Source organism: Balaenoptera borealis, assembly GCF_965194805.1.
Source record: "Balaenoptera borealis genome assembly, chromosome: 15".
Classification (NCBI taxonomy): domain Eukaryota; kingdom Metazoa; phylum Chordata; class Mammalia; order Artiodactyla; family Balaenopteridae; genus Balaenoptera; species Balaenoptera borealis.
This window is the reverse complement of record NC_138871.1, coordinates 70353068-70376330: the sequence shown is the minus strand read 5'-3', so window position 1 is coordinate 70376330 and position 23263 is coordinate 70353068. Positions and strand designations below refer to the sequence as shown.

General features: G+C 42.4%; 3 protein-coding genes across 8 annotated transcripts in view; 2 read left to right on the top strand and 1 right to left on the bottom strand.

The window, feature by feature from the left end:
* ZNF512 (zinc finger protein 512) overlaps positions 1 to 10982 on the top strand; it is a 32081-nt gene extending 21099 nt beyond the window's left edge. For all 5 annotated transcript variants that reach the window (XM_082357616.1, XM_082357614.1, XM_082357615.1 and 2 more), the window contains 4 exons: positions 4492 to 4593; positions 5519 to 5581; positions 6757 to 6855; positions 8961 to 10982. In XM_082357616.1, coding sequence (XP_082213742.1) covers positions 4492 to 4593; positions 5519 to 5581; positions 6757 to 6855; positions 8961 to 9269 — 573 coding nt within the window. In that variant the 3' untranslated portion in view covers positions 9270 to 10982. The remainder of the gene's footprint in view (positions 1 to 4491; positions 4594 to 5518; positions 5582 to 6756; positions 6856 to 8960) is intronic.
* A 133-nt stretch (positions 10983 to 11115) lies between these two features.
* Positions 11116 to 17911, bottom strand: CCDC121 (coiled-coil domain containing 121). The gene is made up of 2 exons (XM_082357618.1): positions 17409 to 17911; positions 11116 to 16937 (listed from the first exon to the last, which is right to left on the bottom strand). Exons 1-2 carry the CDS (start codon positions 17903 to 17905, stop codon positions 15983 to 15985), a joined length of 1452 nt encoding a protein of 483 aa, XP_082213744.1. The 5' UTR covers positions 17906 to 17911; the 3' UTR covers positions 11116 to 15982.
* A 97-nt stretch (positions 17912 to 18008) lies between these two features.
* The window catches only part of GPN1 (GPN-loop GTPase 1), a 19534-nt gene continuing 14279 nt past the window's right edge, over positions 18009 to 23263 (top strand). The window contains exons 1-5 of one of the 2 annotated variants that reach the window (XM_082357627.1): positions 18009 to 18198; positions 18900 to 18993; positions 21003 to 21042; positions 21809 to 21875; positions 22601 to 22638. In XM_082357627.1, coding sequence (XP_082213753.1) covers positions 18088 to 18198; positions 18900 to 18993; positions 21003 to 21042; positions 21809 to 21875; positions 22601 to 22638 — 350 coding nt within the window. In that variant the 5' untranslated portion in view covers positions 18009 to 18087. Of the gene's footprint in view, positions 18199 to 18264; positions 18812 to 18899; positions 18994 to 21002; positions 21043 to 21808; positions 21876 to 22600; positions 22639 to 23263 lie in introns of those variants that run through there. The other variant, XM_082357628.1, reaches the window with a different exon arrangement.

The following is a 23263-nucleotide window of genomic DNA, read 5'->3' as shown; positions in this document are numbered from 1 at the left end:
TTCATGCACACATACACGTACTAGTATTTATTCTATATCTGTCTGTTTAAAGCCATGATTCATCTCCAGTCCAACACTACAAGTTTCATTCGCACCGTCTTTTTTCCTTACTTGTAACTCCTTTCTCTAGTAGTGAGAATCCTGGCTGTCACTGTCTACAGTGCATTTATTTATTTGCTCAATCCTACTATAACATGAAGTAGTTTCAGAATTGTTAACCCATACCTCAAATTTGTAAAAAACAAATTTACTAACTAGAGACTAATATTTGTATACAGTTTTTTTAATCTTTAGCCTTAGCATATATAGTCAAAGTACTGTTTTCCAAAGTTTCTTAGGTTGGTTCCCACCTCCCCCACTCCTTTCATTATGTTTCTCATTTGTAATAATTATATTTCTCATTTGAATAAGGTTCATGTGTGTTACTCTTACCACATTTTGGGTTCCCCCTACATCCTATTTAATTTAAACCATGCATGGGGGAGTAGCCAAGATGGTAGAGTAGTATGACTGTGAGCTCACCTCCTCCCATGGACAAATCTGTTTACAGAGCAACTATCTTTTTTTTTTTTTTATTTATTTTTTTATTTATTCATTTATTTATTCATTCATTCATTTATGGCTGTGTTGGGTCTTCGTTTCTGTGCGAGGGCTTTCTCTAGTTGCGGCGAGCGGGGGCCACTCTTCATCGCGGTGCGCGGGCCTCTCACTGTAGCGGCCTCTCGTTGCGGAGCACAGGCTCCAGACGTGCAGGCTCAGTAATTGTGGCTCACGGGCCCATTTGCTCCGCGGCATGTGGGATCTTCCCAGACCAGGGCTCGAACCCGTGTCCCCTGCATTGGCAGGCAGATTCTCAACCGCTGCGCCACCAGGGAAGCCCCAGAGCAACTATCTTTGAGAATGAGGTGAAGACTAGCAGAAAATAGCAGTTATATCCACAACTAAAGATGTAAAGAAGGAACTACAACAAGATGGGTAGGAGGGGCCAGAGACATGGTAGTCAAGACCCATATCCCTGGATAGGTGACCCACAAGCAGAAGACTATTCATAACTGCAGCAGTTCTCCCCAGGCTGTGAGGGGTCTGAGCCCCACATCTGACTCCTCCCCAGCCTGGGGGTCCTGCACTGGGAAGATGAGCACCCAGAATGTTTGACTTTGAAGGCCAGCAGGGCTTGCATACAGGAGAGCCAGAGGGCTGTAGGAAACAGAGACTCTCCTCTTAGAGAGCACACCAAAAAACCTCACACACACCAAGACCCAGCACAGAGACAGTAATTGGAAAGAAGCCTGAGTCAGACCCACTTGCTGGTTTTAGAGAGCCTCCCAGAGAGGCAGGAGGCAACTGTGACTCCCCCAGGGGAAACAGTCACTGGTGGCAGCCATTTTGGGGAGCTTGTTTGACTGCAAGGACACCGGTGCTGACAAGTGCCATTTTGGAGTCCTCCCTCTAGCCTATGAGCACCAGGGGCTTACCACCCACCAGCCAGTCAGCACCAGTCCCAGGACCGGCTCAGGCTGAGCAGCTACCACACTGGGACCCAGCTCCCTCCACCACTGGCCCAGGACCTGGCCCCACCCACCAGCAGGCCTGCACCAGCCCTGACACCACCTAGAGCCTGGCCCTGCTCACCAGTGGGCCAGCACCAGCACTAAGAGCCCCAGGCTGCACAGGCAGCTTTTCTGGGACCTGGACCTGCCCAACAGTGGGTTGGCACCAGCCCCAGGAACCCCTGGGCTACACAGCCAGCCTTACTGGATTTGTCCCATCCACCAGCAGGCCAGTATCATCCCTGGGTGCCCCCAATCCTGGTAGCCAGACACCCTAGGACCCAGTTCTGCCCACCAGCAGGTCACCACCAGTCCCAGGACCCCCCGGGGACCTGCTGTCAGCCGCACTGGGACCCAGTCTTGCCCACCAGTGGGCCGGCAGCCACTGCATCAGTCAGGGCCTAGCAGCCAGCTGGACCAGGTGCCAGCCCCGCCTACCAGTGTGCCCACAGTAGCCAGCCCCGCCACTAAAGAAGGGCTCACATAGCCCACATAGGGGGAAATCCCTAGAGCATATTGTTCTGGTGACCCGAGGGGAGTGTGCTGCTAGGTGCCACAGGATGTCTCATACATAAGGCCACTTCTCCAAGATGGGGAACTGTAACTAACCTGTCTAATATATGGAAATAAACACAGAGAATTAGGCAAAATGAGGAGAAAGAGGACTATGTTCCAGACAAAGGAACAAGACAAAATCCTGGAAGAAGAACTAAGCAAAGAGTAGATAAGCCTTCTGCCTGATAGAGTTCAAGGTGATGCTCATAAAGATACTCAATGAAATCAGGAAAAGAATGGATGAACAATGAGAAGTTTAACAAAGAGTTAAAAAATATAAAGAAGAACCGAAGAACTGAAGAATACAGTAACTGAAATGGATAAATTCCTAGAAACATCCAATCTCCCAAGACTGAATCAGGAAGAAATAGAAAATATGAACAGACCAATTGAATCAGTAATTTAAAAGCTCCCTACGAACAGAAGTTCAGGACCAGATGGCCTCATAGGTCAATTCTACAAAACATATAAAGAAGAGTGAACACTGGTCCTTCTCAAACTGTTTCAAAAAATTGAAGAGGAAGGAACACTTCTGAACTCATTCTGTGAAGCCAGCATCACCCTGATACCAAAACCTGACAAAGACACCACAAAAAAAGAAAATTACAGGTCAGTATCACTGATGAACATAAAGCAAAATCCTCAACAAAGTATTAGCAAATCTAATTCAACAATACATTAAAAGGATCATACACCATGATCATGTGGGATTTATCTCAGGGATGCAATGATGGTTCAGTATCCACAAATCAGTCAATGTGATATACCACATTAACAAACGAAAGAATGGAAAGCATGTGGTTATCTGAATAGATACAGAAAAACTTTTGACAAAATGCAATCCATCTATGATAAAAATTCTCAACAAAGTGGTTACAGAGGGAACATACGTCAACATGATAAAGGCCATCTGTTACAAGCCTGCCAGTAACATCCTACTCAGTAGTGGAAAGCTAAAAGCATTTCTTCTAAGATCAAGAAGATAAGGATGCCCACTTTTATTAAACATAGTATTGGAAGTCCTAGCAACAGCAATCAGACAAGAAAATAAAATCAATGGCATCCAAACTGGAAAGAAGTAAAATTGTCACTGTTTGCAGATGACATAATACAATATAAAGAAAATCCAAAGGATACCACCAAAAGCTAATAGAACTGATCAATGAATTCAGGAAAGTTGCAGGGTACAAAATTAATACACAGAAATCTGTTGTGTTTCTATACACTAAAAACAAGCTATCAGAAATCAGAATTAAAACAATCCCATTAACAATTGCATCAAAAAGAATGAAATACCTAGGAATAAATCTCACAAAGGAGGTAAAAGACCTATACTTAGAAAACTATAAGACACTGATGAAAGAAATTGCAGACAACAGAAACAAATGGAAAAATATACCATGCTCATGGATTGGAAGAATTAATACTATTAAAATGACTAAGAAAGAGGAAATGCTTATAAATAAAACCAGTTTTGTACTGTGATTTACCGAAGGTTCTTTACGTTACCTTTCTTACTTCCTCCATTAACCTCTGTGGGCTTGGATCTGTTCTTCTGTCTCAGAGAATCAGTTTCCTTTCAGATGCTTCCATTTTTCAAGCAGGAGGACTGTGTATTACCAATGGTGAACTTTGCAAGAACTGTCTCTACAGGTGTTAACTCTTCTGGAAACTAGTTATAGTTGTAAGAAGAGACTAACTGGTGTCAAAGCATGTGAAAGGAAGTGCTAGGAATAATTCTACTTTTGCAGTATAAGCAAAGAATAGATGTTCTGTTCCCTGAGTTTTCTCACATTCTTTCAGGTTGAACCTTAATTTTTTTGTGTTAGAATTTTTAAAATATCAAAAATTAACATGATGTCATTGAAGAAAAATGATAAATGCAGATAAGCAGGAAAAAAATGAAAATCACTCAAAATTCTAGCACCCAGAGAATACCACTGTTAACATTTTGATTTATAGCCTTTGACCCATATCCATATATTTCTATTGAATATGTAATATATATATGTTCCTTGAGTATAATATATACATATTATATATAATATATAGAGAGGGAAAATTTATATTGCTTTCTCTTGTAACAAATATTTTAACTGTATAATACTCTGTCACTAGCTTTTTTTTTCAACTTTAGATGAAGTGTTATATCTGAAAGTCTCCTGTCCTCTTAAAAATCAAACTATTTTAAGACAGAACAGTAGGCAATTATACTTACGTGTTTCAGGAACTTTAAAGGATCTTACATATTATCATTTTTGTGTATGAAAATATACTTCTGCAACTCTAGAATTATATGAACCTGAAGAGTTATGTAATTCTGTTACTTTTGGAGTATTTTGGTTGAAAGTTGGATTCCTCCAACAAAATGTTGCTTGTCTTTTAGTTAAAATATACTCGTCCTGGGCTACCGACCTTCAGCCAGGAAGTACTACACAAATGGAAGTCAGATATCAAGAAGTATCATCGCATTCAGTGTCCTAACCAGGTGGTTCTTTCTCATTCATTTATTCACTAAATGTTGATCAAGCATCTGCTGTTGTTTCAGTTATTTATTCCTTTGTGACAAAGCACCTGAACTTTAGAGGCTTAAAATATCAATTACTTTGTTAACGATTCTGTAAATCAACAATTCTGTCAAGGCTCAGAGGGCAGTTGTATATGGCACCAGCTGGAATCATTCATGGGTTGCATTCTGCTGGAAGCTCTGACGGGGCCTGAATACCAGGTGGCTTCAAAGCAGCTACTTCAGCTGGGAGATTGATTGTCCATATGGCCTCTCTCTCTTGCATGGTAGTTGGGTTACCAGTGGGGTACATGGTGACTGAATTCTCAGACAGAGTATTCCAAGAACATAAAAACAACAGCTCAGATCTCTTAGGCCTAGCTTCAGAATTTGTTCAGCCTCATTTCCAAAGCATGCTGTTGGTCAAAAAAATCACAGGACTTATCCAGTTTCAAAGGGAGGATAAATGACTCACTTCTTGATGGGAAGAGTGGCAGAGAATTTCCAGCCATCATTAATCTACTACAGCTATATATGCAGTACTTTGGGCAGGAGTAGATATATAAGAAGTAAAAGACACATTTGCACTAAAGAAAGCTGATTTTTGGAAAAATTTGAGCATACAATTTTTTGTATTTTTGTAAGTATCAGAAAAGTACCAGGGAACAGAGTGTTTTAAGCTTTTTTAAACAACTTATTTACCTCTTTTTCTTTTACTTTTCCTTGGTTTTCTTTTTGTTCTTTGGCTTACATATTTTTCTGTGTGGTTTGTGGTGCAATTTATTGGGCTTCTTCCCCCCTCCCTCCCCCCCGCAAGGGTACAGTGGGTTAGTGTAAATGGCCAGATTGCTAAGAAAAGGATGCTGTTTGGTGTAGTCTTCACATGATTTCTTTTTCTCTTTTTCAGGGCTGTGAGGCTGTCTACAGTAGTGTATCTGGCCTTAAAGCTCACCTGGGCTCTTGTACATTGGTTTGTAATGTTCTGAACTATTTATCTTAACGTGACCTCTAAAATAGTCTGACATGGAAGAGAATTCAGATTCAGTGAACAGCTAGTTGTCCTGTTTGCTATTATCTTCAAAGGCTGGTTTAGTTTAGTTTAGTTTTTTTTTTTTTTTTGTCCCAAAGATCCTCGGTCTGTTAATTGGGTGGGATGCCAGGGTATGTCCAAGATGCAGAATGGGCCAAAATAGCCATAAGTCATATCAATGCAAAAATTTGGAGAAAAATATATAGTTCTGAGTCCCTACCAGGGATTTAACTTCTTCCACCTGAGCGTCTACCACACTGGGCCTGCCCTGTCTTATTGGGCCTTCAACTTCCTAGAATCAACCTACATTGTGCTTATCTGGATTGGTGAAGATCCTCAAACCCATCTGAACTATTCTGGCTTCTGGGGATGAGAGGTGTGATCCCTGGGTGTTAGGCTAATAGCCATTCACCTCACTGAATCTTTTCCATGTTGACCCCGGTGCCCTACAACCTACCAGTCATGGGGATTGCTGCCACTTTCCATTCCCATTCAGAAGTATCTCCTCACACAAAATAAGCACCACGGAAACCCGCAGCTTCAGGAGTGGAGAGAAGTCTCAGTCAAGGCAACAAGGGAGTTGGAGGCATCCAAACCAGATCTGTCCAGGAATGCTTAGGAGTTTGTCATCTTGATCCTAGTTTCTGAGTCATTCAACTAGGTCCTATGGAGGGTACTCTTCTAATTCTGGATCCCTAAGGCACTCTTTGCAGCCGTGGATTGATTCTAGTGGGAAGAATTGCACATTGGTGCCTCATTGAACTTAAGGAGTTTGATCATTTGAGGGGAGGAGCCAAGAGAACCTGGAAGTGAAGTGGAAGACATAAGGGAAGATAGAAAAATGTGACATGTTATATCATGAAATTAGGGGAACTTCAGGTTGTGTTGGGGAGGGTCAGTGGGTCGGTGTTTGGTATAGAATTGCATTAGGATAGATGTATTATGGTGATAGTACGCCCAAACTTGTTTTCCTAAATATAGTGCTGTTTTGGATTTTCTTCCTTCTTCACTTTGATGAAGTAGTATCTCCTCTTTTCATCTCTGACAGTCGCTACCCATTGCCCAGGTATGTGTTCCTGAATTTACCATTCTCTTTCTTTCTTTCTTGAAAATAGGGAACCTTTGTGGCTGGAAAATACAAGTGTCTTCTATGTCAAAAAGAATTTGTGTCAGAGAGTGGTGTCAAGTATCACATCAACTCTGTCCACGCTGAGGTGAGGTTTCTCCTTTCCCACGGTGTTTTTATAATCTTGTGGACCCCATGAATACGCCACAAGGGATGTGAATTTTGTGCCTGTTATTATAGGCTAAGACTGTCAGAGAGACTAAAGGGTCTACATTAGAGTTTAAAAACTTCCTAAAATTAGACGTGTAATAGTATTTTTCTGTGAAAGCATTTAAAATCACTGTGGGTGTGAGCATCCCTGACTCTTCTAATTATCTTAAGTCCAATTAAATCAGACATTTGGGAACCAGGCTGCATTTACACCTTTGGAATTCTTGTTTCACAGCAATGTCTGTGCTCCTGTTTTCTGGTATTCCAACATCTTTGAGCAACCTGTTTTGAATATTGTTGAAATACCACATAGAAACAATGTAAAAGATGTTATTGAGACAGTTGAGGCAATTTGAATACTAGCTGTACTACTAAGTAATAGTAATGTGTCAATGTTAATATTCCAAAATGTGATAATTGTAGTTATGCAGGGGAATGCGCTTGTTCTTAGGCAGATACATGATGATGTTTTTAGGGATGAAGTGTCATGTCTGTAGCTAAATTGTGAATGGTTCAGAGGAAGGGAGGGAGGGAGGGAAGAAGGAAGAGAAGGAGGGGAAGAGAGATTAACAATGGTCAATCTAGGTGTTCATTGAACTATTGTAACTTTTCTGGAAAGTTTGTAAATTTTCAAAATTAAAAAATTCTGTTAAAAATGCTTTAAGTTCAGAAGGTCAAGAGTTTTCTCTTGGGGAAAGTTTTTAGGAGTCTAGGTGAACAGAGAAATTGTCTACTATATAATTAAATACCCTTATTGCAAAAGCTCAAGGAGTAGAGTGTACATTCTCTTGGAATATTTTACTGCAGATATTGTTGTTGCCTGGTGAGGAAATATAGCAAGCGCCTGCGGCTGTCCTCTGCCTTCAGATGCAATAGTTCTTAGCAGTGTGGGCTTTAGTTAGTGTCATCCATTGTGGTTTCTGTTGCTTTACTGGTTGAAGCTTTGGGAATCCCTTTCCATATCTGAGATTTCTTCAGGAAGGCAGTCTTTTTTTTTTTTTTTTTAATAATATTACCTTTTTATGCTTTGGGAAGTATTTGAAAGATAATTATCTCCTGACAAAATCTGGCCTTTGTATAGTTCACTTGTTTCTCCAGTTTCTGTTTCAAAAGTTGGAACCAACAAATTTCACTTAGTTTGGGACTTGCTCCCAAGTATTTGTTCAATAATTTATGCCTGTATTTATGAAATCCTTGTGGTGTTAAACATGTTTACCTTGTTCCTCCCTTTCTGCCTCACTTTTTTTTTTTAATTTTATTTATTTTTTTGGCTGCATTCTGTCTTCGTTGCTGCACGCAGGCTTTCTCTTGTTGCGGAGAGCTGTGTGCGGGCTTCTCATTGCGGTGGCTTCTCTTGTTGCGGAGCACGGGCTCTAGGCTCCTGGGCTTCAGTAGTTGCAGCATGTGGGCTCAGTAGTTGTGGCACATGGACTCAGTAGTTGTGGCTCGCGGGCTCTAGGGTGCAGGCTCAGTAGTTGTGGCTCACGGGCTTAGTTGCTCCGCGGCATGTGGGATCTTCCCGGACCAAGGCTCGAACCTATGTCCCCTGCCTTGGCAGGCGGATTCTTAACCACTGCGCCACCAGGGAAGTCCCTAACCCTTAATTTTTTAAACTGAGACTCAGAGAGGTTAAGTAATTTTCTGATGGTCGCATGGCTAGAAACAGAGCTAGGATTTGCACCCCGGTGGTCTGGCTGCAAAATTCATGCTCTTAACCACTACACTGTCACGAAATAAAAATCTCCTGTGGCTCAGTGCTTTACATCTCATGAGAAGATTTTTAAAAGGAGAGGAGTGGGTGGGATCATGCTAAGTAATCAGACTTCCTAGGTCACTTATTGTTGTACCCGAAATCATGTCTTACACAAGAAATGCTTGTAATGACTGCTCTGTACTGAATTTCTCCAGTTTAAAAGACACAGTTCTAAGCTCTGGTTCCATATCTGTTTCCTCTTTACTGTGTTCTGTCCTAATCATGCCTTTAAAAAAAAATCTTCCCATACCACTTCCTAGTGCACTATATTTTCTGTTTTGCCTCTGTAGGATTGGTTTGTTGTAAACCCAACAACGACCAAAAGCTTTGAGAAGCTGATGAAGATAAAACAGCGACAGCAAGAAGAAGAAAAGCGGAGGCAGCAGCACAGGAGCCGAAGGTCTCTAAGAAGGCGGCAGCAGCCTGGCATTGAGCTTCCTGAGACAGAGCTGAGTCTTAGAGTAGGGAAGGATCAGAGGAGGAGTCATGAGGAACTGCTTGTGGCAACGTCCTGTAAAGAACCAGAGCAGGAGCCAGTGCCAACACAGTTCCAGAAAGTCAAGCCCCCAAAGACGAATCATAAACGAGGAAAGAAATAGGCAGTCAGTGTGAAAGCACTCCTGGGAGAGTGGATGGGATGCTGTGGTCACAGGGACCTGTGTGGAGAGGCCTGAGTCATGGGGGCCAAGGGAAGAGAAATTTACTCTTTCAGCTGTTTGTGTACGGCTGTGGCACTCTCAGCTCCTTCTTCCTGTGTAAATTTCAGTGTTTTCCCTATTGATTCACGTGGACCCTCCACCACCCCCACCCCCATCTCCTTTTTGGTAGATTTTCCTGCTATTCTCATTGGAGTCCTCCTGTTTTTCTCTTATCTTGCCCAAAGAGCTCCTCCTTAAGGCCCACTCTAGGCCCTTCTTGCCCCGTACGAGACTAAGAAACCTGTTTGATTATCCTTTCCGTACTGGGGTGTAGAATGTTCTTGGAAGCTCCATTGATTTCGTAGTCGCTCCGTCATCTTATAAAACAATTCCAAACTAACTTTTTAAAACCATACTGATTTATCATTTTGTATTTGTGATATAACAAGCCTAGAACCTAGAACTGTTGTCACTCCTTTAATAAGGTTCCCCTGTCTGCTTGGGTGACAGAATTTATGGAGGCTGTTTGTTGTCTCAATATGGTTTTAGGATTGAAAGTGAGAAAATAGATTTAGAATAAAAAAAGCTAGACCCTCCGGACACAGGTTTTCCTAGGAAATGCTTTGTTTGTCCCAGGTGGCAGTAAGTACCTAGAGCCACACACATGAAATGCAGCCTTAGGAGGAATGTGTCCCACACACAAAATGACTGGAAAGAAGAAAGTAGCAGCAAAAATAAATACCGCCTCAACTTCCCTGGGTGTGAGGCCTCATCTGTTGCTATGACCAGTGCCCTCCTGCAGCTTGTCTTGCTCCTGAAGTTTTGAGGATTGAGAGAGGAAGAAACCCTTTTGCTCCCGATGTTTGACACAGAACCCTAATATTGCTGGTACTCCCGTGAAGATTGGTAGGCAAGGTGCACATTCCTTCTCCCCTGGACTTGACCTGACTTGTTAGTCTGCACTCTGTTAAGTCCTCGTATCTCCCTTTAGCCAAAGTCTGTCTCTTTGAATTCTCTGAGAATATTGTCCTCTACCTTCTTTTTTAGATGTTGTGTCCTGTCCTTTTTATAACCTGAGACTTTGACACCAGGTGTAGATATTTATCTGGAGTTGGAAAGAAAAGTTCTTTTTCTGAACCTCATGCCTACCTGATAGTATCTGTTAGGCTGTTTCTCTTTGAGGCTGGCTTTCCTTGGAGCATTGGTTAGATCAGCTCTGTTGTCGTATTCCTGGATTCTCTTCCCCTTTTCCATAAATATTGGTCTTCTATATTCTTGCCAATTTTTGTGGCTTATGCCACATAAAAAGCCAGGGACCCTTAACCCTAATATGGACCAATACTGCCTTTTCAAATTCTGAAAGGCTGTTACCACTTTTAACTCTGTTCTCTGTGCTCCTCCATATAGCCTTAAAATGTGGGCTTTTGTGAAGACCACTTTCAAACATGGGAGCATTGAAACCTGATTGGGATACTGCCAGAACGGGTAGTTTTGCAACAAGGGAAGGACATGGTCTGTCCACTCAACATTGTCATTGGCAGTTGCTCCCTTAAAGCCCTTTCCGTACATGAGGATTGTCAGGGAGGAAAATGGAGAAGCTCTGTTAATTTCTGGTGAGTAAGACTTGGGGAATGTTTGGCAATGGCAAGAAAAATAAATGACTCTGTGTTAGAATGATGTTTTCCATTGTTCATTGACTCCAACGTGCTACCTGTCTCCTTGCTGACACAGTGTGTCTGGGGAAGATAACGACTAGAGATGGGAATGAGTTTGGAAGAAGTAACACATACAGTTGTGTCCATAGTTCTTTGGGCCCTGAAATATGCTGGTTCAAATGAATCCACTCATACCTTGCTTTATTGCTCTTCCCTTTACAGATACCGATTTTAAAGTATGTACATTGTTGTTTTAGACATAATGGTATTGCACACTTTAAATAGACTACAATATAATATAAACATACCTTTTATATGCACTGGGAAACTGAAAAATTCATGTGACTTGCTTTATTGTGAAATTTACTTTATTGTGGTGGTCTACACCCAAACCCCCAATAACAGATGTGTGCCTGTAGTTGGTGTGAGATTAAACTTGTCCAGTCTCATCCAGGGCCCTCGCAGGTGATCCTTTTTCCTATCTGAGCCAGGGATCAGCAGGACTCACTAGAGATTATACTAAATATATTAATTGAATTTTTAAGTTTTTTAACCAAATTCATTAGAATAATATTTATTGACGTTGAATGGTATCAGGTCTAGCTAGATTTTGGAGCAATGTGAACTCCCTGCACTTTGGAATGGACATTGGTACAATCAATTTAAAAACTAATTGGCAGGATCTCTTAAAATTGAAGATATGCCCTGAGACTCAGTAATTTCACTTCTACGGCTATACAAACTACTCCTGGTCAGGTGTTCTACTAGACATCTACAAGAATGATGTTGCAGTCTAATTTCCAATATGTACTGGAAACATCCTGTACCAGAGACTACTGGCTGTCCAGCAAAATTGGCTTTACCTTGCAGAGTTATAGGATTATAGGAGAAATGGCTAGACTACATTTCCAATCCTCCAGCCAATTCCCCTGTAGTGATGGGGTAGCCAACTAACTTCTCTGTGGTGGAATGTGAGTGCAAGTGATGTGTGTCAATTCCATGCCAGGACTTTTAAGAGAGCGAGTGTACCTCCATGCTTTCTTTCCCCTTCTTCTGGCTAGATGCAGTTGATAAGGCAGCTCTAGGGCATGGTAGACCATAACATGGAAGATATTGATTCCCTGAATGACCCCAAGAAAGACTATTTGCCAATCAGGATGATCTATCTATCTGAGACTATTGTATGAGCAAAAAATAAATGTCTTTTCTTTGAGTCATGATATAATCTTGGGTCTCTTCATGAGCCTAGTCTCCTACATAACCTACTTGTCCATTATCAGGAGAAAATGGGTAAGTTGTGGTAGTCATCCTAAAGAACACTATACAGCTGTCAAGAGAACCAGGTCTTCTTTAAAAAAAATTAGCATTTGTTTAATAGCAGGTTTTAAAGCACTTTTTTCCTCACATCTCTTTAAAACAACTGATTCATTCAACCAAGAGACACAGAAAACCTTTACGTGACTCAGTGGGTAAGTCATTGGGGGAGAGGATCTAGTTCTCTGCATGCCACTCGAGGTAGTGGATTTCTTCCTAAGGCAACGGGGACAGCTAGGGGAGTGTCAGGTGGGGGGTGATACCACCAGATGTGAACTGAGATGCTGGATGGGGCTGCCCCTCTGCAGCACCATGCGGGACGGGCTGGATTTTCCATTTCAGTCAGGTAACCTTACCCCTTTAACACTATCCCAAGAACTAGGTCTTCTTGTATCATCATGAATACAGCTCCAAAATAAACTCTGGGAAAAGCAAGTTATAGGATACATCAAGAGTCCCATCTGTGGAAGGTTTAAAAACATGGAAAAACAATGCTCTATTGTTTATGGATATATAGAAATAAAAGTATATAGGCTATATAAATATAGTACCTATAAATATATTTTAATAAAATATAGAAAAGATAGCAGGAAAACATGCACAGGCATGATAAACATCAACTTTAGATAGTGCTTCAGGGATCCGGAGGGACAAGTGAATGGTAAGTTCTTATTTTTTCAAATCGATAGTGAGTTTGTTATACTTTTCTATATTTTTTGCTATGTCTGAAGTGCTTCATTTTAAAAATCAGTTCAGGCATGTCCCTGGTGGTCCAGTGGTTAAGACTCCGTGCTTCCACTGCAGGGGGCATGGGTTCAATCCATGGTCTGGGAAGAAAGATCCTGCAAGCCGCATGTTGTGGCCAAAAAGAAAAAGTTCACGCAAACAAGAAAGAAAAAATACTCTGCCCACCTTCTTCTTCAAAAAGAACAGTTTAGGAATTTTACTTCTGCTTCCTCTTCCCCTCACACTAAGAATCAGCTCTCCCCCATGTCTTCTGTTCACCTCCATATTTGCCATTCCATTCCGAACAGTCATTACCTCTTGCCTTTTCAAGAGCTTCCTAACTGGATTCCTTCTGCTTTTCACTGGCTTGGTACACTCCGCATACTGCTGTAGTGAGTTTTTATACTGTAAATCAACCTCGTTCACTTGCTTAAAGCCTAGTGATTTCCCAGTGCACTTAGAATAAAAGTCATCCCCTTTACCTTGTCCTACAAGGCCTGCCTGCTCTATTAACCTTGTTAGCCTCATCTGCCTCTGCTCTGTCCGTGTTCGCTGCCATTCCCCAACTACACTTAGCCACACTGACTCTTCTGTTCCTTAATCCTACTAAACTCCTTCCCATCTTAGGGCCTTTGCATTCACTGTTCCCTCTGTCTGGAATGTCTTCCCCAATTTTTGTACATCAGTCTTCATGTCATCGTTCAAGTCTTAACCTAAATTTCACCTCAGAGGTCTTTTCCATCTAAATGCACTTTCTGTAACATCACCCTCTTTCCTTTCTAGCATAGGAAAGCAGACAAAAAGTAGACTGAGATCCTAGTTGGCCAACCTACTGCTGGCTTGCTGACAGGAATTTCTAAGGGCCTTTATCAGCAGGAGTCCCCAACCCCTGGGCTGCAGACCGGTGCATGGCCTGTTAGGAACCCAGCCGCACAGCAGGAGGTGAGCAGCGGGCGAGCAAGTGAAGCTTCATCTGCCGCTCCCCATTGCTCCCCATAGCTCGCAGTACCGCCTGAACCATCCCCAACCCCCGTCCATGGAAAAATTGTCTTCTACGAAACCGGTCCCTCGTGCCAAAAAGGTTGGTGACCACTGCTTTATCAGATGACTCACCATTTAAAGTCTTCAAGCCCTCAGAGGCCTCACAAAGGGACAGCCAGAAGCAGTACACCAGATCAGATCCATTATCTGGGATGAGGAATTCAAAATAAACTGAGACGGTGGAAGTTATTCACTCCTGAATTAATTCATCGGGACAGCACTGGCAGGAGGGGGAATTAACAGCAGAATAATAAGATTACCCATCCCTCTTGCTTTCCAGCTCCTTATCCTTAGTTTTATATCTTCCTATGGTTTTTGCATCGACAGAGAATAACGGTTTCAAATGCGTCTTGGATACCATGTTTTTAAACAGGCTCTCTGTATTTTCAGCTCCACTGAATAGAACTATTCAGGTTAAGGCAACTGTGTGCTACCTAACATTCTACTTTGTGCACTAAAACTGCATTTTTATTATGTGCACACTAGTATGAAGAAGACATGCAGAGTTGGTAAGACATGAGAAGAGGTAAGTAGAAGGTACATTACATTGGAACAATAATGAAATCAGTGGGTATATTATAATCTGAGTTTATTTTCAATGACAACAAAATTTTAAGAACCGAGACATTACACATTTAACAGAAAAGTTGTTAAAGCTAGAAGTTAAGGCACATTGAGGCAGAATCCTTTTCTGAATCTAATTGTACAAGAATTCATTTTACATATGAATAAAACTGAAATCTGGGAAAACCATTATGAACTTTTTCATCACTGACAATTGAAAACATTAAGTTGATTCTGTTTTTCCATAAAGGAGCAACATTAAAATATGAGGCTGTATTTCTGTACCAGGATTCAGCATTCAAAGAAATCCCCGACCTAACCATCAGTATGTCCTAAGTGCCAAAAATATAACTACCCTGAAAGTCTATATTAATTTAAAATACTATTCCTAGTTCTACTGAAGGGGCATAAATAGGGTACACATGAATAACAAAACGCATTTCAAGGACAAAACGCATTTCAAGTGCTTATGCAGTAAAAACGTAGTAAGTGACCTAAAGCTAAAGTGCTCACTCTATCGAAACTACAGTCATCTTTGTCATCTTAGAAATTGAGGATGTTGCCAGGGAAAGAGATGGCAAAAGACTCTTTAGAAAGTTCTCCAAATATATGAAAACTTTCTGTTGATACATTTTCCTAAAACAGGCAGAAGCATTCAGTCACCTCATTCAGGCTAGAGGTATTTCTCCACAGAAAACTGACCAGGTATACATACCCTCTAGCTTCTCTTCCCTTCACACAGTTTACACAAAGCAAAAATGGTATGGGCTGAGCATCAGAAGGTTACTCTGCCTAAGGCTTATTACACTTGCTGTTAAGAGTTTTTCAATCATGAAAAAACTGTAGAAACAGCTACCTGATCACCAGCACAAACTTTACAAAGAGCTTAAAAACACTGTGTCCTAAGGTGGCCAAAGAAGTGAGGATACATGGACATTGGTTGTTTACAGAGCAGAAAGCAGAATATAACAATCTGAAATGCTATTCTTCAGGGGGCTTTTTCTATAAAGAAACCTAACTTAGCTAGGTGAAACACACCACACAACTATTTTCCTGTCACTTCCTCAAGGTGGTTTTCTTGAGGTAGTTTCACATCTGGGTTTTTGGCAAATGGTACTGGGTTATCTGGGGGTGTGAGGAACAGCCCATTTATTACCAAGAGCTAATTAAAGAAAAACCTAACTTTAAGGGAAGCTAGTCCCACAAATAATCTAGCAGTACTGCTGGAGAAAAGCACCTAATCCTTCACACTAACACATCATGATGGATATTTAACCACAGCACCCTGAGATCCCAAAGCCTTCCTAACCTGGTTTATGTTACGTAGCACCTAAGAACCCTTGCTCCATTCCTGACTTCGTGTTATTTTAGGAATTACTTTGGATGCGTCCTTGATTTGGTGCCTAGGGCAGGGTTCAGTGTGGTCTTTGGAGCACCCTGTCCTTTTGGGCACGGATTACGCCTTTCGTGCAGCCGTTGCCTCCCCCGGCTTAAGCACTGTAGGTACCACTGCTCCTGCTGCAGCTGCTGCTGCTGCTTTTTTAAACGGCTGTGAGTAACCTCCAACTTCTGGCATTTCTGAATTAGCTGTGGTAGTTCCTTCTGTAACTGCTGGTGCTGTCTGTCGATGCTATTGTGGAACTCGGAAGTGTAGTGCTCTGCTGCCCTCTCCAAGGCCTCGTTCTTGCTGTTCAGCTCCTTTGTTGGTCTCTTTCCCAACTGCCTTGCATCTAGCTCACTCAGTTGTGCCTCCAGTAATGCTTTATCCTGGAAGAACTTGACCAGCATGGCCTGTTTCTTTGCAGCTGTCTCAGCGTGGGTTTTCTTTATCTCCTGCTGTAGTGTCTGAATTTCTCTCTCCTGTTTCTCCTTTACTATCGAAACGTCCCTCATTGCCTCCAACTGCTTATTCAAATTGGATAGGATCTTTTCTTTCTGCAAGAGCTCTGTTTTAAGCGCTGAATTTTTTCCCGCATATTTGGAGGTTAATTCTTGTCTCCTTTGTTCGATCTGCCCACTTTGTTGTAAATAGTAGTTCCACAGCTTCTCGGTTCGCTGTCTAGACTCCTCTGTTTGCTTGGTCAGGTATTCCCGAAAGAACTGGTTTTCCTCCTCGACACGTACGTTTTCCGCCAGCAGCTGCCTGGATTCCTCCACTAACGGTTCTAGTCGGATTTGAGTTTCTTTGATTTGCTTGTCTAGCTTCATCATTTCCACTACTGCCTTTTCTTTAAACCTCTTCTCTGCCTTTGTTAGCTTCTCTGGCTTGAGAAAATTATTTATGAAACTAAGATCCGGTTGAAGGGAATTACTGGAGTCCTCAGCCAACCTGAAGGAAGAACAAGAGAGACATCCCCCCATGTTTTTCACGAAAAATTAGGAAATAATTTTAAAAATGCACACGTAACTTTAATTCATATCCCAACTATTTGGGAGCACCTACGATGTTCCTCACACAAGGCACGGGGGACAGAGCTAGGGGTAAAGACGAAGGAGTGTAGTTTACAACTGACAATATGCCATCTCTGCAACCCTGCGAGGTAGTATCTCGAGGGTAAAGAGGAGAAAACAGGTTCAGAGAACTGAAGTGACTTGGCCACGATGTACACCGCCAGCGGGTGGCAGAGCCTGGGCGTAAAACCCAGATCTCACGGCTTACTGAACACTACAGCTGCTGCAAAGGGCCACCGCAGCCAACTGGGGGGTCGGGAGTAGGAGTGTATACATGGCTCGGCTCTTTCACCACCTTTCCGGGTACCGAGGGCGCCTGGGTGGAGAGAAGCGCCCCCTCAGTACCTACTTGACAAACTCGGCAACCAAACGTTCCTTCCCAAAGTCACGGTGCACCTTTGCGGAGACCGCCAGGGAGAGAGCCCTACGATCGCGGGCTGGCGACACGCGGAAACGGCGTCCCAGTGCGGAGGGTTTTTCCAGTTTCTCCGGGCTGGTCTCTGCGGCTCTTGGCGCGGCCCAGCAACTCCGGGGCTCGCATCCCGCCCGGGTCCCGGCACGTCCAGCCCTGAGCCGCTTAACCTCCTCGGCCGCCGGACGAGCCCTAGCGGCCGGTTCTCCGGCGGCTCGGTTCCCCGCTCTCGGGGGGCCGACAGGAAAAGGCACTCTCTTCACTTTCGCAGTGTGGGAGCCCGGGGGTCCCTTGTCGTCCCGCCCGCCCGGGGTCCAGAGGTTTGCCCTTCCCAGGCCCTGCCCGACGACGATGAGCGGCTCTTTAGGTGGCCTACTCCAATCGTCCTCCCAGTGCCTCCACTTCCCCGCCTCTGTCCCTAGTTGGGCCCCCATCCGGGTCAGGAACGGACAGAGATAAGGCGCACGCCTAACCCCTTGGCTCTGCCCTCTCTGGCCGGTTTGGTTCGGTTCGGTTTGGTTTGCTCTGTTCTAGTCTCATTCAGAGCTCCGAACGTGGCGGGAGCCTCTCTAGCTACGAGCGTCTCTATGGTCGAGTGGGCGGAGCCAGGAGCAAGATGGCCGCGCTCGCAGCTGCCCCGGAGCCGCAAGCTTCCGGGGGTCCCCGGCCGCCAGTGTGTCTGTTGGTGTTGGGAATGGCGGGGTCTGGGAAAACCACCTTTGTACAGGTGACCTACACGGCGCGGGCGTAGTAGGAGCGCGCGAGAAGTTGTCTGTGGCAGGCGTAAGGCCAGGGGAGAAAGGGAGGTCTCTCTGGGGAGTTGGAGGGTACCGGCGCCTGGCTTTCAGGGACTTGCCAGCAACCCCTGTTTCTTCCTCCGCGAAGCCGTCTCAGATCCTAGCCTGGGTTCATTCAGCCTCTCTTCTGCGCACCCTCAGTGCCTATTTGTGACGACCGTACTTGGTATTGGAATTGCCTTGTTAGTGCCAACTCCTCGAAGGCAGAGGCTTAACAAGTAATTCTGGCGGTTAATAGAGTGCTAGCACACAGGCTTTCGGTGTAGATTCCTAAAGAATTCCTTCTGGGGTGCCTACCATGTTTCAGGTACTGGGGATATAGCGGAAATGACAAGGTTCTTGCTTAAATGGAGCTAATGTTTTGTGGGGGAGATAGAAACCCCCGCTCCCCCCCACCCCCCAAGTCAATAAGTGATGGAGAGTAGAGGAGGCTCTGTTGGATGTGTGATGAAGAAAGGTAGCATTTCAACTGAGAGTGAATGTCGGAGGTGGAGATCAGAAATGAATATTTAAGGTAGAGGGAAATGGAAGTGCAGAATTCTGGTAAGTTGGATTAAGGGGTGGAAGTTCTCTCTTTTTCCTTTATCATGCCTCTTGGTCTCAGTCCATCCTTCTCCCCGTATGTGTGCAGAGGCTCACAGGATATCTGCATAGTCAAGGGTGTCCACCTTATGTGATCAACCTGGACCCAGCTGTGCATGAAGTTCCCTTTCCTGCCAATATTGGTGAGTAAACTGTGCCAGAACTTGTGTGAAGTTTCTCAGAGAATGGAAAGCTGTCAGCCTATCCTATGAGTCTTCAATGCTTCCATTTTTAATGTTTTCTAAACTGCCTAATTTCGTTTCCCTTGGATTTGCTAGCATCCTGAAACAGGCTTCTTCCTGATTCCCTTTTTCTCTTTGTTTACTCCTTCCCTCTTCCTAAATTTCCTTTTTTTCCTTACCACTACCATTCTCTCTACCTCTTTTGACCCTAGGGTGTCAGACTATGGTTCTTTGGGAAAATGAAGTGACAGAAAGTCAGTCCTCTGGCTTCTAAGCCGTAAACCCTTCAGCAGGCTCTGATACATAAACTTTGTTTATATAGTTTATTTTCTTCCAGTTAAGAGCATGTGGGTTTTGTGCAGAGTTTGCTTACTGATCTGTAGGAATCTTGCAAAGTTACATGGGAAAATGTGTGTGTATATGCCTGTGTGCATTGTCTTGGTGAGAGGTTCCTTCCCTCTTATCATCAGACTTGTAGAGGAGTCCCCAGACTACTGTATAAAAAAGATTAAGAATGGATGGGATCCAGTGTCCTGATTCTTGATAGGATCTAGGCTTCCTGATTTTCAGACTATTCCTTGATGTTAGTCTTTTCCCTCCTGGTCTCTTTTTAATCCTATTAAGCTTGTACTCCAAACATTACTAATTAAGGAAGACCTTGTATTAAGAAGCAGAAATCATTATGGGAAGAATTTTGAAAAAAAAAAAAATTTCCATCTTTTCACTTAAAGGCTGGAACTCTAATAGTTGATGGGATATAGGTCTACTGACTGCTAGATAGGTTTAGTTAGATATTACTGGACAGACCAATTTCCTTTTTATTTAAAATTCCATCCAAATAATTTTTTTTCTAGTTTTATTGAGATATAATTGACATACAGCATTGTATATGATTAAGTTGTATAGCATAATGATTTGATTTACAAACTCATGAAATGATTACCACAAGTAAGTTTAGTGAACATCTATCATCTCATATAGATACAAAATTAAAGAAATAGAAAAAATTTTTTTCCTTGTTATGAGAACTCTCAACTTTCACATATAACGTGTAGCAGTGCTCATTACATTTATAATGTTGTATATTACATCCCTAGTATTTATTCACTGGAAGTTAGTACCTTTTGACTACCTTCATCCAATTGTCCCTCCCTCCACACCCTCTACCGATTTGTAGATCGGTAACTACAAATCCAATCTCTTTTTCTGTGGGTTTGTCTGTTTGTCTTGCAGTGTAAGTGACCTGCCACAGTATTTAGTTCCTGGTATACAACATAGTAATTTGAAATACCTGTACATTTCAAAATGATCACTATGATGAGTCTAGTTAATATCTGTCACCATAAAATGGTATTATATAATTTTTGACTGTATTCCCCACACTGTACATCTCACCCCATGACTCATTTATTTTGTAACTGAAAATTTGTACCTCTTAATCTCCATCACTTATTTCTCTCCCCCCATCCACTTCCCAAGTTAATGCCTTTATAAAAATGTTATCTGCATTACCTTTGTTACCAGTAAGCAAGGAGTAAGAAATAAACCTTTTTTCTTCATTTAGCTCCCTTTTTCTATGTATATGGTCACTGAGAAGGTATTTAAGTTGTATCGAACTTTTCTCTTTGTCTCAGACATCCCTACCATAACTTGAGAGCTCCTAGAAGCCTCAAAAGCTAGTTTCAGTTTCTTGCTGGGAGGGAAGGTACTTACAGGGTACCTTTTGTCCTCCTAGTCTCTTCCTGAACTTGCTTCTTTTGCTGTTGCAATTCAGTGATCTTAGCTTGAAAATTTAGAAAACAGATTTGAAAAGTACCTTGGATGCTAAGAGAGAAACTGATTTGTTTGCTCAGAGGAAGCAGAGATGACTTGAGAGGTCTGTTGGCTTAGATATTATAGGTGGAGATTCTCAAACTGTATTGTTTCTTACATGTTAAATTTCATTTCATTCTCTCTTTTTTTCCCTCCAGATATTCGTGACACTGTGAAGTATAAAGAAGTCATGAAACAGTATCCTTTTTCACATCTACTTTGGTTGTTGGCTCATCCCTGGCTACCTACTGTCTGTGTATTGTGTAGCTTTGAAAAAACTGTTTGTGCCTTCCCTTGTGAAATACACTAGCAAAAGCATTCGATTACTTTCTGGTAATTTTATGAAGAAGAGGGAAGATGAATGTGGGGAGAAGCATTATAGGTGATTAGAAATCCTATTTCAGCTTGTGAATTCCGTTTTCTACCTTTGTCTTGAACTGCAGGCTGTTGTAATTAGCACAGAGAAGGAGAGGCTAGCTGGTGGCGTGCCTGGGTCCCACAAGGGAGTATTGCCTTGGTGAATGCATCCATTGATCACCATCCGCTTAGACTGGGAAACTCAAAGATTAGTAAGATCAACTCTTAGTACATTGCTGTGTGAAATGTGTACTTTCCCTATAGGTAAGTCTAGGTAGGAAGACTAATTCTAATCCTCAGGTGGCTTGATGAGTGAGGATCAGAGCAAAGAGTGGTATATAAATGATCTTCATGGCTAATGCCATCAGGCCGTCAATGCCTGATAATCTGTCTGTTCCATTTTGGCCCCATTTCGCCTGGCCATTTCTAAACGATGAATGAGGTAGACATCGATAGTGAATGTTTCCCTATGAGGTTAAGATTGTGTGATACATACTAGTCAATGGAACACTAATGTTATGCTGTTTTTGTGAGGGATTGTCTAGATAATAAACTTTATCGTCTAAATTGATCTATAAGCAATTTAAATCCTCAACTTAGTGTCTAGGTATGGACTTGGACCCAATGGTGGCATAGTGACCTCACTCAATCTCTTTGCTACCAGATTTGATCAGGTATGTCTGTCTCTATTTACATAGACATGGCTGTGTCAAAACCTGTGACTCTTAAATGCCTTAGCTTGATCACATTGGGAAAGAAGGGCAATCAACCTGAATGTCAATACAGAATATAAGGAGGCATTTTGGTGGACAAAGAAGTAGGCTATGAGAGGATGATCAACATGGTGAGAGACTTCACATTGAACGTTGTGGCGGCCAATAAAACGAAGACCTAAGAGACCTGGGTTCTCTTCTTGATCTGTTACTGGCTTGCAGTCTTACCCTGAGGATGGGGTGGAGGGATGGGAAGTGGGATGGGCTACCAGGCAGGGAATGGAACAATTATGGGGCTTTTCACTTGTGACAAATTGTTGTCATCTGTTATGTTTTCTTTGTCACATTCCACTTCCTTAAGAGTGTTTGGCAATCACTGGTTTTTTACCCCGATTTCACTCAATGATTCAGGCTGTTAACGCTTTACTGAAGCACCGAGAGAGACTTGGCAGTGAGAGATCAAGTCTTCAGCTCCTTAGGCCTTGCCCTGTGCTCCAGGGTGTTGTGGTGCGGCAGGTGTGGCTATGTTTCTTTGGTTCCATGAGCATGTTAGTTGGTGTCCTCAGACAGAGAACATAGAGATTCAGTCGTTAATGGTGCCTGCGAGGTGGGCCACTCTCGAGAGGGCCCTGTGATTTTTTTTGTTGAACTTGGATTCTGTGGTAATTGGCGTCTTTTTCTTTTAGGTGATGAAATTTATTGAGAAGGCCCAGAACATGTCTAAGTAAGTGATTTCAGTCTAATGCCTATCTATTACTCTGTAGTTGACATGTTTCTAGGTTTTTTGAAGGATTTTGGGTTACTATCAAGTTCTGAGAGGGTGTAGTTTGAGATGAAACCATGATAAGTGAAAAAATTGTTGGCAAGAAGACAGTCATTAAGATGCTCTACGTGGGTAGGGAACTAAGATCCCACAAGCCATGGCGTGGCCAAAAAACAACAACAACAACAACAAGATGCTTTACAGTGTAGAGCTCAATTTAATAGTATTCCACCCCCAATCACTTTGGTATATGTTCCCAGCTTCTTAGGAGGTATTTTGAGAATTTGAGTCCACATTCACTTGTCCACTTGCCTTCTCTTGCTTGTTGACATTAAAGTCTATGAAACACCTTTCTAATCCTTGTTTAAATTAATATAATTTACATGATTCAGAGGGAATATTTTTTAATTTAAAAAGTATCAAAATATAAAATAGGATATTCTTATTATATTACCCATAATGAACTGTTGTTAAATTTTTAATAGGTTTGCTTTTTTAAAAGAAAGGAAGATAATTTATTATTTTTGTAAAAAGGATATAGGCTTATTACTATAAATAATTCCTACCATGCGTAGTATTTAAAAGA